Consider the following 14,141-nt stretch of genomic DNA (forward strand, 5'->3'; position numbering starts at 1 on the left):
AGAAAACACCAATGCTAGCCGCATACAGGTCACTGCAATTGGCTGCACCAAACAGGAGATACAACCCACCAAGAGGACTCATTCCCAGGGTCTACCAAGAGAGAAACACCGGGAGAACTCTCTGAAGCAGAAATACTGCAACATACCCTGCACATCAAGGATTCATAAGAGCAGTGGAAAACCTGACCGTTGACCCATCAGGTAGATACTCCAACACCTTTGACTATCCGCACGACTTCGGGTATGCACGGGAACAAGAGCACGGACGAGAGTACAACACCCATGACCCCTATGAGAACCCACCGATTGACAAAGAAGAGAACCCGACAAGAGAACCATACTTTGAGTACGACAGATACAGCAAGGAATACGTGCAACTAATATATGACACCTCGGAAGACAGCACAGCACCAAAGGTCACAGTACAGATAGGGGGACTGAACAACCAATTCATTTTAGACACAGGGGTGAGAATAAAAGTCATGAAAGATGGAGCCTATAATGCCATAGCAAGTATGTACCCCCCTACACCCATCAAAGGCACGCAGAGCGCCCCTTCCACTCCAATCAAAAGACCAATTCCACTGTGACTTAATACACAGAGGACGACGGATAACTACTACATCCATGTCATACACAGCCTGACAACCAGGGAGATGCCTCACCAGCTACCGGACTGCCAAGGTCCTGGCCCTGATTGACATAGTGTATGATCCATCAGAAAAAATACTAGGCCTACCTCCAGGGGCACAAATCCTAAGGGCCCTATCCCAATGACATCATTGAGAGAGTGAGTGACCCCGCACGGTGGGTGTCCCCCCTGGTTGTGGTGCCCAATGCTGACGGCCGCCTATGCCTATGCCTCTGTGTGGACATGCAAATCCCCAACACCGCAATCCAGAAGAAGAGACACCCGGAGCCCAACATCAAAGATATCCTGGTGAGACTCAATCAGGCTACCCGGTTCTCCAAACTGGACCTCAACCAGGGGTATCACCAGCTCGTCATTGACCCCACCCCGAGACCAATTACCATATTTACAACGCACAAGATACTGTTCCGCTACAAGTGGCTTAACTTTGGGATATTGTTTGCAGCAGAGATATTTCAAGAGACTATTCGAAGACTGATCTCCCCCATTCCGAATGCGCTAGGTGCTAAACTATGGAGACGATATCTTAGTATTTGGGATCACACAAGAACAACACAACGCACCGCTGAAAGCAGTGATCGACATACTTCACAGAGCAGGCTTCACCTTCAATGGACCCAAATGTGCTATCAACAAACAAAGCCCACATTTCTTCAGCCACATATTCTCCAATCGCAGAATCATGGCTGACCCCGAGAAGATAAGCGCCATCATCAACATTGAGGTCAGTGTCGCTGAACTGTGCTCGTTCCTGGTGGATACTGCGCTCGCTACCTGCCACATTACGCGACCCTCAGGAACGCCCTCAGGAAACTTCTCAAAAAAGACTCCCTGTTCGAGTGGGATGGGCACTGCCAAGAGGCGTTCCGCACCATCAACGAGGAACTGGCCAACAACCGTTGGCTAGCATACTTTAATCCGGAGTGGGACACAGAACTTACTGTTTATGCTAACCCATTGGGCCTAGGAGCCATACTTGCCCAAATTGACCCAAACAACCGCGGCAAGACTGAAATTGTGGCTTATGTCAGCAGGGCGTTGTTGACTATCGAACAAGCATACTTCCAGGCCGAGAGGGAGAGCTTGGCAGTGGTTTGGGCGTGTGAGAAGTTCCATCCCTTCATCAGCAGGAAATTCATCTTCATCACAGACCCTCAGGCATTGCTCTCCCTGTTCGGTAACCCCAAAACCAAAATGACCCTGCGCATGAAATGGTGGGGTATTAGAAAGCAAGAGTATGACTACTGTATTGTCCACAAGCCGGGAGGTGACGCCAATCCAGCTGACTACCTATCCAGACACCCAGAAGGAAACACAGATGAAGCAATGGGAAAAGAAGCTGAAGCCTACAGAGGATACTTGTCACTTAATGCCCTCCCTCCCTCCATCACCAGCGGATTGTTTGCAATAAGGAGCAGAGCAAACCCCACGATCCAAGCAGCAATACGCCTAACAAACACCAAAAAGTGACAGCACTTTCACAAGGAACCATTTGTGAATGGGAGGTGGACAAAAGAGATCTCCAGAGGCTTGTGAAAATCCAGAATGAGCTTGCCACGACTGACCAAGGGACACTACTGCAGGGCAACCACCTAGTGGCCCCCAGGAGCCCGAGGAAAGTGCTAGTGATCATAGCACACGAGGGCACCCGGGGGTTACAAACATGAAAAAGATACTGAGGAACCAAGTATGGTTCCCATTCATGAACAAAACAAAAGAGGTGATGGCTGGAAGGTTTAGAATAAATCTTAACCTCTGGCATTGCTCTGGGCAACCCTCCAGACCATCGTTCTTCACCTGCCAAGCCATTACAAAAGGGAAAAGACCATATGCAAATCAGGCTTGGTCCCACCCCCAAAAGGGTAGTCCAGCCCGAACTGCTAGGTCACATCCCTTCTGCACGCGACCACAAGCATCCCCAGACATGTTTCAGCCTTGTTGGGCAGCATTTCACCATGTAGTGGGAGTGATCGACACACTATTCAGTGAGTGGGGGGTCCCCAACACCATGAAACCGACAACAGTCGGTAAGGTAAGTCCAATTGAGGTTTTTATAAGTACAATATCAAGGGTTCAGTCCACCATAAAGTCCTTTGGGGCTGTTACAGAGTCAGTCTCTTTTAAGCTTGGCTGTGCAGTCGTTCATCCCAATGATGTTGCTTTCATTAATAAAATGTATACATTAGACAATTACACAGGTGTTGTGGTGATTCCTGAGCTGGTAATTATAAACGGTGAACGTATATGACTATGTCTGTGGCTATTGGAATGCTAATGTTTTACACCTGTCATAATGCACACGAAGTACAACACTTTATTTTTTTACAAACCAATGTGCTTTTATTGCGACCAATATAAGAAAAAAATAGACATAAGAAACCTGTAATAATATTTAATTTCAAAATTAAACTTAAATGTGATGAAACATTGATCAAAACAAACTTAAAGATTACATACAATATTGTTCTTAATTTTATGTATTTCTATGACATTCATAATAAACATAATATCAATATCCTAATTTGTTCTTAGGTTTCTCTGATACAATTGATTATAGGACCTCTCTTCCTTTGCCCAACACGTGTTTCTCACTTAGTGGAACAATTTCTTCCGCAGTGCGTCCTTCTGAAGGGTCTACATGAAGAATATTTCCATGTTCACATATTAGTAACAATATCACACCATAACTACACTTGATATCCATGTGATTTATATGTTTTATACCTTTTCGTAATAACTCCTACCAGGTAAAGCTGGATAAAAGCTCAAAGGATAACTCTGTTGTAGACATAGTAGTGGGTACCTGGAAAACCGTACACATGTACTGATTAATGAATCTAGATGTAATGCTATGCTGGATGGTAAATCACTAATGTTGACTTAAATTAGTCTTGAAAATGTAAAACCTAATCTTCTCTATTGTTGAATCCCCTTTATGGTGGGTCTTCTTTAAATTTATGTCTCGCATGTGCACTTAAATTGGCCACATTGGCTAAAAAACCCTGCTTTTAATCCTTGATAACAGGCTTGTTAGCCTGAAAAATAACTTGAGTAAAAAACACATGCTTATGGATAGGTTTATTTATTTAGACACTTATATAGCGCACCTAACCCAGAGGCAACTGGGTGCTTGTACTTAAGAGGACGGTTACAGTAGATGCTTATGTAGAATGGTTACAAATGTGGTTACAATAGTTGCAAAGGTACAAATGCTAAAAAAGTAATTGCCTGCTGCAATGTCAAGTAGGATAGATACATGGTCAGATCATTTAAGTTACATTATAGGTAGACCAACTCGCAGGGACAAACCTGATGTTTCAGGGGCTGCAGCAAGCACACAGGTAATGGATCAACTCTGGTACGTTACAATACTATAACACTTAATATGTTAATACTATAACTGCCTGTTGATATACATAATGATCCTCTATTATATTTATTTGATCGATTATTGTATTCCATATATACACTTACCGCATAGATTGATGGAAACTGTGGTACATGTGCTGTGTGTCTGGCATTCAAAATGGCAAAACCGCCATCTTGAAATTACTCTTATATCGTAAGTGTAATGGATCATGAGCAAGTCTATGGTGTTTGTTGTATTTGCAATACCATGATCTGTTATTTTCATTTTGTTTTATTCATTTTAACAACTCTATAGTACGCAGACTCACCTGATAATCTGAAGAACAGCACAGTACATTTGCCATGTGTTTCTGACATAAAAAATAGCAAGGGCACCACCTTGATTTCTCTTGAATAATGAGAGTAATTTGAACAAGATAAGACTGTGCATCATCTAAGATTGTAACCATATTGGAACAGTGTCCGTTATAGGTGTATTACTATCAAAGGGCTTCATTACAAGTTCGGTGGTATGGGTAAAAAATGTTGGTTATTCTATTACTGCCACTGTTTTGGGCTGTATTGGAATTACTGCTGTCTTTAACACAATACTGAACTATAAGACCGACCTTGAAGTGGAGGATTTTCCTCCAGCATCATGCTGGACGTAATTCTGTTACTTTAAGGACAAATATTGGTGTAAGTACCGGTGGAAAAGTACTGAGTGTGGTTAGTCAGCTGAAATCTGTGAAAATGTGGATTAAAACCACCCTTCCTTCAATGGCAATCCTGTGGTAAACCCACAGGACCAAGTGGTGGTAACGTTAAACGAGTTTGCCTGTCAATCGACAAATTTACAGTTGAATGAAAACTCGTAATTTTGTGAATTAGTTTGCTCTGAAACTTATCATACCTAGAAACTTCTGTGGATTGATACTGGAATCTGTGCGCTATTCGCCAACCTATTGAGTTATTTAACAAAGTTAGCACAAATTAAACATCAGCAGCGGAAGTCTCGCAATCTGAGAACCCTCCACAACGGGTTCACACTGTAGTGAAAATGAATCGGATGTTGCAAGGCTATCTCCGCGCTTGATACTTGTATTCCCAGTCTGCTTGTTCACACTGTACAAATCAATATGCAGTCAGCACAAATAATTATAGTCCACACTATGAGTCCAATCTTATGTTGTCTTTATGTTCAAAGTATACGGTTTGTGAACTTAATCGCCAATAGCCGACATGTGTTTCGACCATTGTGGTCGTTCTCAAGGCTATATTGGTCCAATTCGCCACATTCAGATACACATGAACGCATTAACATTGCCGTTGTAAACAAAAAGGTATACACATTGTTCGCAATGAAAATAAACAAAGCATTGTATTTCATGTTACCAAGAAAAATGTTTTAAATGAAAACAAACCACACAGGTTGAAGTGGGTTTCGAGAGATGCAAGCATTCATGGAGATGTGAAATAAAGAAAAAAACAAATACTCCGTTTACAATCAAGTTCAAATCGAATTGCCATTTAATTCCTTCCTTGTCATGCCTGATAAATAATATGGTGAATTAAGAGCCAAGTGCATTAGTGATCTGTTCTCGATGTCATGTGACCATGCTAGAAATTTGTAATAACTTCTGTTGATTCTGAGCCTCTCTGGGATAGTTCCCTGTAACCTAGAAAGTTTGACAGGTCACTTTTAAGTAATACTATTAGGTTATGCTCGTGCATGTTATGGGAGTTATATTATTTAATCTTACCTATTCCTTTGGGTTCGATCCCTCCTTCCTCTATCTCTTCATTGCGTCTGCTCGCGCTAGACGCAATGCTATGTTATACTGCATTTTGCGGCAATTCCGCGGCCGCAAGGCCCGTTTGGCGTGATGACGTCATGCGCATACTAACGCGCGATGTCACCACGCCCCCAAATGCAGTGCTACGCGAACGGGCCGCCATGTTAGATCCAGGCTAGGACCCTTGAAAAATCTTTGCGGGAAATACTTCCCTACACCAATATACAACATTCTCCCTTTGTCAAAAGAGCATGCAGATGAAATCTATTGTGTGTTTTCCCATTGTTAGAATTATTGATTTAAATGAAGACTTCATTGAATTAATTCTAAGCTGTAGGAATGTGCTAATCCAGTGTGTTCCATACCACTTTTTTGTTAACCCATTATGTGAATGCATCCTGTTATACTGAAAAGAATTTCTAATTATTGTGCCATATGTTCTTGACGGGTGGTCAGTATGGAGTGGCACAGGCCATTGAGCAAATTGCATTTACATTGACAAATCAAACATTCTTTATATATTTACAAGAACCCATACATCACGTGGTCTGAATTTAAACCATATTCCGTGGACCTCAAAAGGCAAATTGTTTTGGCTTCCATTTTGCGTAATGCCAATTGGGTGACCCCACCCCTCTTTCCCTTTTTGACTTTCATCAGCCCCAAAAATCTTACATCCTGTACATCATCCATTTGGTGTTCTTTTTGCCAATGTATGGCCAAAGGTGTTTTCGGTTCTGTGTTCCTTAAACTTAACAAGTGTTCTCTGATGCGTATCCTTAGCTGCCTGATAGTGCTGCCCACATAATATTTACCACAAATGCATTTGATTATGTACACAACATAGCATGTTTTGCAGTTGATGTGGACATCTATATTAATTATATTGCCAAACTGATCCTTAAAGATTTTTCATTTGTCCCATGCATATTTACATGATTGCAATGCCCACACTTGTGAAAGCCACCATCGCTCTTAAGCCATCTTGAACCTTCTGGTTTAGTGGTTACATCCAAAAAGGACGGACACAATTTCTTCCTGATGGCGGGTGCCTTGGTGAAAGTAAATTTAGGCCTATCTGTAAGAAAAGGTAGCAAATCTTTATCAATTTTGAGAATGTCCCAATGTTTGCTTGCCAAATGATACAACGCACTGCTGTCTCTAGTAAATTGTGTTATAATGGCAATAGGCTGTGTTTGCGATCTATCTTTCCTCTTGTTGTTGACCAAATCTTTTTGTTTAGTGTGCATGTATGTATTGGCTGCTCGATTAACACATGTATGACTATATCCCCTTTCAAGGAACCTTCTCTAAAGTAAAATACATTCTTGCTCAAAATCACAATCTCTGCTGCAGTTTCTACGTGCTCTGTAGAATTCACCTCCGGGAATGTTATTTATTGTGCCTCGTTGATGGCAGCTATCTGAATGCAAAACTGAATTCACCTCGGTGGGTTTGCGATAAGTAGCGGTATGTATTCGGTTATCAACAATGAATATGTGCAAATCTAGAAAATCAATCTGTGATGGATTGGCATGTCCCGTGAACTGGATCCCATATTCATTGTTATTAGTATGTCTCACAAAATCTTCAAAAGAATTTAGTGTACCATCCCACACTATTAGAATGTCGTCTATGAATCTCTTCCATCCAATAATGTTGTTTACAAAACCATTATGTCTGTATATGTTGTTCTTCATACTGTGCCATGAAGAGATTTGCCAATGAAGGCGCAAATTTTGCGCCCATTGCTACCCCTCTCTCCTGCAAGAAATACTGATCATTGAATAAACATACATTGTTCCTTAGCGTGAATAACAGGAATTCTTTCAACATATCAACATGCTTCCAATGTGAAGCTGAACAATTCCTAAAAGTAAATTCTAAGGCATTTAATGCCAGATCAGGCCCAATACTGGTGTATAACGCTGTCACATTTGAAGTCGCAAGCAAATATTGTGATTGCCATTCCACAGAGTCTAGAAACTGAAACACATGTGTGCTACCTCTAATATAGGACTTGATCTCTGTCACAAAAGGTTTCAAAGCCTCATCTAAATATTGAGATAGGCCCTCTGTGGCCCATCCTATGCCACTCATGATGGGTCTCACTTCTGGCAGCAATTGATACGACTTGTGTATTTTCGGTAAAAAATATATGGCCGACATTGTTGGTTTGTTAACAATAAGAAACTTTTTCTCCTCATCCGTTAAGAGTCCCATAGAATGCCATTTAGAAATTAGATTACCCAACTCTGTAACTATATTTTTGGTAGGATTAGTTTTTAGGATTTTATAACATTGTGGTGTGTTAAGATGTTTCATACCCATTTGGATATAGTCCTTCGTATTAGGTACTACCACATTCCCCCCTTTATCGGCTTCCTTAATGGTTATCAATTGATTCTTCGTCAGGGAATCCAGAGCTTTGAATTCATCTTTAGTGAGGTTGTATGTCCCTTTGTTAAATTTCTTGGAGATGCCCTTTGAAAACTTGAGTTTATCCAATGTACTGTGAATGTCTCTAATCATGGATTTATGAAAAATATCAATCAAATTTTCAGTAGCAAAATGCAGTGTAAATTTGGATGAATTTTTTATTTGCTGAATTTCCAAATTCCTAGAATGCACTCCTAAGTCTGAACAGATCGAATCCAGGTCTGAATTCCCTTCGGTATTGAGTGACGTTAGAATCTCAATGTTCTTGAGGTCTGACAAAGTCAGGTTACTCAGAGGTTCTTGTGTTTCAGATGGTATAAACGAACGTACTTGAGTTGCAAAGTATTTTTTTAATTTCAATTTTCGTACAAATTTGAACAAATCAACTTGAAACTCTACATAGTTAGTATAAGTTACAGGTGCAAAGGAAAGACCCTTATTCAGTACAGAAATCTCATTGCGCGTTATTATGCGCGTGACGTCATCACGCCGAACGGACGTTGCGGCCGCGGAATTGCCACAAAATGCAGTATAAGATAGCATTGCGTCTAGCGCGAGAGGATGCAATGAAGAGATAGAGGAAGGAGGGATCGATCCCAAAGGAATAGGTAAGATTAAATAATATAACTTCCATAACATGCACAAGCATAACCTAATAGTATTACTTAAAAGTGTCCTGTCAAACTTCCTAGGTTACAGGGAACTATCCCAGAGAGGCTCAGAATCAACAGAAGTTATTACGAATTTCGTTTTGTTCTCCTGACAACACTACAAGGTGGGCATTTATCCATGTAGCGCATAAACTCATTGGATAACTAAATGGTCTATTTAACCATTGCACATTACGATTGTATTTGTTTATATAGATTCCAAGAAAGTAACACGCCATAAGGGTAAGCCTATTCAATACTTTTGGACACCTGACTATAGTAGCACAATTGGGTGGAATAGTAGCGGGACTTTTCACACGGGTGAATGTTTGGACAATTTAAGGAAGGAGAGTAACGGGTGGTCAACTGGCATGGTCACATGACATTGCAAACAGATCACTAATGCACTTGGCTCTTAGTTCACCATATTATTTATCAGGCATGACAATGAAGGAATGAAATGGCAATTCGATTTGAACTCGATTGTTAACAGAGTATTTGGTTTTTTCTTTATTTCACATCTCCATGAATGCTTGCATCTCTCGAAACCCACTTCAACCTGTGTGATATGTTTTCATTTAAAAAAAAAATTGGTAACATGAAATACAATGCTTTGTTTATTTTCATTGCGAACAATGTGTATACAAATTTTGTTTATAATGGCAATGCTAATGCGTTCATGTGTATCTGAATGTGGCGAATTGGACCAATATAGCCATGAGAACGGCCACAATGTCGAAACACGTGTCGGCTATTGGCGATTAAGTTCACAAACCGTATAAATTGAACATAAAGACAACATCAGATTGGACTCATAGTGTGGACTATAATTATTTGTGCTGACTGCATATTGATTTGTACAGTGTGAACAAGCAGACTGCGAATACAAGTATCAAGCGCGGAGATAGCCTTGCAACATCCGATTCATTAGTTACAAATGTAATATGATTGAATTGGTAGATGTCTGTTGACTCTTGGGTAACTAACATTTTCTTAGATAATGCTGACACCTTCCTAATGGTCTTATCATACCCTATTTCATGAAAATGTTTACCAATAGGTATTGCTTCAAAGTCATAATATTGATTCCAAATGAAATTTCTTTTGGCCCTGATAAGTTCACCAATTGGAATTGTATTGTTCACATTCAGCAAGTGGAAAGTTTTACTATGGAGAGTGGAATTTGCTTCAGTTGTCTTTCAACATGTTTTAGTCTTGAGTTCCCCATTATGCAAACAAATTTTCATATCCAAAAACAATATTCTGATTTTGCTGTACGTGATAGAATATTTAATGCCAAAGAAATTGTTCTTTCGATAATTGAAATATTCAAATACATTAATTTAATTACCCTTCCAAATCAATATGATATCATCTATATAACACATGTACATCATAATGTTATTAGCTGGTGAATGATAGCATCTGTTTGTTCCTCCTGTCCCAGAGGAAATTGGCCAAAGAGGGGGCAGATTTAGCTCCCATCACTACACCAATCAATTGTTGGTACAATGAACCATTAAGTAAAAAGGTAGTTCTTTTAAGAGCTAATTCTAACATTTCCAATATCATTTGATGCTTATGGACGTATGAAGCCGATTTTGTTTATCATAAAAATAACTAACGGCCTCCTTAGCCAATTCATGTTTGATTGAGGTGTACAGTGTGACGACATCTAATGTACCTAAAACATAATCATTGTTCCAATTCAAATTTGACAATCTTTCTAGGGTATCCAATAATTTTATCAAAAAATAATTCAGAGTGGTAAGTTTTACCAAAGTAAAAAATACCAAATAAATACAGAAAATGTTAAATAAATATATATATGGCAGTGGGTTAAGGGGTTAAAATGGGTGAGGATGGGATTAAAAGGGTATTGAAATGGGGGCTTGGGGGAGGGGACCCCCCCAAATAATAAAAACAGTATATTTTTGGTATTTTTTACCTCAGTAAAACTTACCACTCTGAATTTTACTTCGGTAAAATCACATACAACCCTTTCTAGCACATGCATGCAATCCCGAGTATAAAATGGCAACAATTTCACCATCGGATTAAGATAGCTTTCTAATAGTTCAGACAATGGATCTAATTTGGAATTCAATCCACCAAATATTGGTCTGATGGAGGGTATTTCTTGATAATCTTTATCTATTTTCAGGGGAAAATATATAGTGAGAATAATGGTGAGGTGTAACTCCCACAGAAAACATTTTTCTTCATTTGCTATAATACCTAGGCCATACCATTGTTGTATTTTGAGTATTAATGAACTTTGCAACTAACTCATTTAATGCAGTCATGTCTGTTTTCGTGTACCAACCTGATGTGTTAAAATGGCCGATGCCTGTTTTGATGCAGTCTGTTTTATTCAATACTACTACATTTCCCCCTTATCAAAATGTTTTATTACGATGGAGCTATCTAGTTCCGAAGTTTTTAAAGCTTTGCATTCATGTACTGATATATTCAGAATAAACTGATGTTTTCTATGATTATGTTTGTCTTTACGTTTCTATATTTCATCAGTGAATAGGTTGAAAACTATACACTCTTCATTATCCATTGAGGATAATGATATAAATGTGGATTGCTTCTTTAGTTCCATTTGTAATGTCATGGCCTGGGCAATATTAAGTTGTTCTATTATTCTGGAATTATTAGGTGAATAGGTTAAAATCCCTTTCTAATGATGAAAGAAGATGAATATTCTTAACATCTGCCAGAGTATGAGTGGTTATAGAGTCCCAGGTGATACTGTAACAGGATTAAATGTTTTGTTCGAGAAAAACCATTAAATTACATTTTATACAAAATTTAAATAGATCAACATAAAGTTCTATGTTATTTATTGATACACAATTTAACCCCTTACACAGAACTTCAATGTTGTCACTGGTCAGTTGCATATCAGAGATATTCACTATTATGTACAATTTTGTTTCTTGTAGACACAGAAGAGGTTTGGAAGCTGCAGCTCTCCATACGTTTGTGTTTATGACTTTAGTGCTGCCTCACAAGTCACCCTGCTAGTAGTTGTTGTCCAAAACATCTGAAGGACCAAACACTGCAGGCTCCACAGAAAGTGTGCCTCATTTGTCTGTGTATGTTTACAGATTATAGATGGATTGCTTATGTATGTTTATCGCTTTGCCAGAGTTTTTATATAGTTTGTTGATACATGTATTCCTATAGGCTCCATATATGAACTCTTTGGAAATGAATGCTGCCTGCCGACAGGAGAAGAGATCAAAGTCATTGGAATTAAAATCAACAAAATCACAGCAAGTTTCTATAATAAAGAGGACAACAAAGGCCAGGAGACCATTGACCTGCCTCTTGATTTTCCAGGTAGTTACTCTGTCCACAGAAGTCTTTATGGCTGTTGTTTCTCTATTTTTGGAGTTTGGTGTTGATTTACAAAATGAATACCCTTGCCTCATACTCAAATGCTTGTGGTCATGTTATACCTATAATATCTAGAGACACATTACATTCATACAAAATGGATATCAACCTGCAATGTCTGTATAAAGACCTGTAAATAACGTTCTTTTTCAGGTTTAGGTGTGACACCACTACACATGTAATGTGAAAATGGCATAACCTCACTATACAATTGTCGTAACGTATTGCTGTTGAGTTGTAACATCACAATGGGCCCTATCACAAGTTGGGCGGTATTCCGGCTGTAATAACACCCAACAATAATAGCTTTAGTGCCCACCTGTCCGGCAGTATTACCATCGGATCACGGGTTGGGCATTAACGGTAAATCCCCATTCCGCATTGGGTCCATTGGACTCAATGGGTAATTTTCGGTGCTAATACCACATGTTAATACAGCCGGACGTAATACAGGGCGCTAAATGGGATTATCACCTCTGTAAAAAAGCAGGAGGTAAAACAGCCCATTAAGCGCCCAACTCGTGATAGGGGCAGCCTTTAATTCGGCGGTAATACCGTTAACGCCGCATTTAAGGGCTACCGCCCAACTCGTGATGAGGCCTTACTTAAGCCAGCATAGAGAATTCCAGCTACAACAAGATACAACATACAACAACATAATTAAAAAAATGACCAGATTGTAACATTCCTTGCTGCTAAAAATAGCTATATGTAAATAATTACAGCCATTGATATGGAATTATTCAAGGTGATATGTTGATTTTGTGCACTACTAGAGTTTAGCAGTGGATATCAATAATCGATATTCATATTCATGTTATCACTTGCTTTGAATCTCAAAAGAAAACTATTAAATAAATTATAATCATCTGCGTGAAATATTTTTTTAAACCATCTGGAAGCTGCATATTAGTGTTTTTTTCAACTGAACAGATTCTAGATGTATTATATGTATCAACAACGTGAGGGGTTGTGGATCAGGGAAATACATTTGAGCATGTCGAGGCCATCTAGTAAAAGCAATGCAATGCGCACTACTGTTTGTAAAAAGATATTGCAAGTCATCAAGGAGTTTACTGGCCATCCAAAGAAACTCAGCTTTGAGCTCCCTTTTTTTTGGTCACATAATTGCAATATGGTTATATTATATTGTAGTGGGTACTTGATTATATGCATACGTTTTTCATCACTGAAACTATGACAATACGAGAGATGATCATGTCTGAAGACAAGCACTTTATTACAGTCTCTCCCTTTACAGCTCTTAAACAATGAATACCTACATTTTTCCACATACTATGCGTCACGTGGTTACTCATATGTGAAGTCACAGCAGCAGCGAACCTTGATTTCATTTCGTGATAAGAATTGGTCCAGAAAATACAAATTATTGTCCGCTTCATTTCACCTACCTTACATGCCTGAGGTCCAGTAGTTGGAAATATACTTTTATGGGGTTTGTAGGAGAGCAGACACTTCTCTGTGTCTATGTTGTGTTTTGGGGTGTGCAGTGTCTGACAGTGCCTCCTATCAAAGGTAATGCTTTTCTACCCGACTGATGTGGGCCACTTTCTTTCTGGGCATCTTGACATATTCAGCATGTTTTCAATGACCAATTTTCATTGCCGTTCTTTTCTTCTTGTAGGTTTTGCTTAAAGGAAATATATAGTGATTTGTGTCAACTGGCTCTCCATTGTTGCCTTTGCTCACATTTTACATACCAATAAGGACATTATGAATATCGGTGCAATAGCTTGCTTCAATCCAGTTGAAGCCTCTTATTTGCACAAGGTACAGTTTTACTCTGGCAGGCCAAATCCATTTTAGGGATTGTCCAGCTGGCTC

At 39.3% G+C, this 14,141-nt stretch overlaps 1 protein-coding gene across 1 annotated transcript in view; it reads left to right on the forward strand.

The window, feature by feature from the left end:
* Nucleotides 1-14,141, forward strand: part of THEMIS (thymocyte selection associated) — a 557,215-nt gene that overhangs the window by 89,998 nt on the left and 453,076 nt on the right. The window contains exon 2 of the mRNA XM_069607495.1: nt 12,084-12,239. Coding sequence (XP_069463596.1) covers nt 12,084-12,239 — 156 coding nt within the window. The remainder of the gene's footprint in view (nt 1-12,083; nt 12,240-14,141) is intronic.

Source organism: Ambystoma mexicanum, chromosome 4q (assembly GCF_040938575.1).
Source record: "Ambystoma mexicanum isolate Mex_15411 chromosome 4q, UKY_AmexF1_1, whole genome shotgun sequence".
NCBI classification, from domain to species: Eukaryota; Metazoa; Chordata; class Amphibia; order Caudata; family Ambystomatidae; genus Ambystoma; species Ambystoma mexicanum.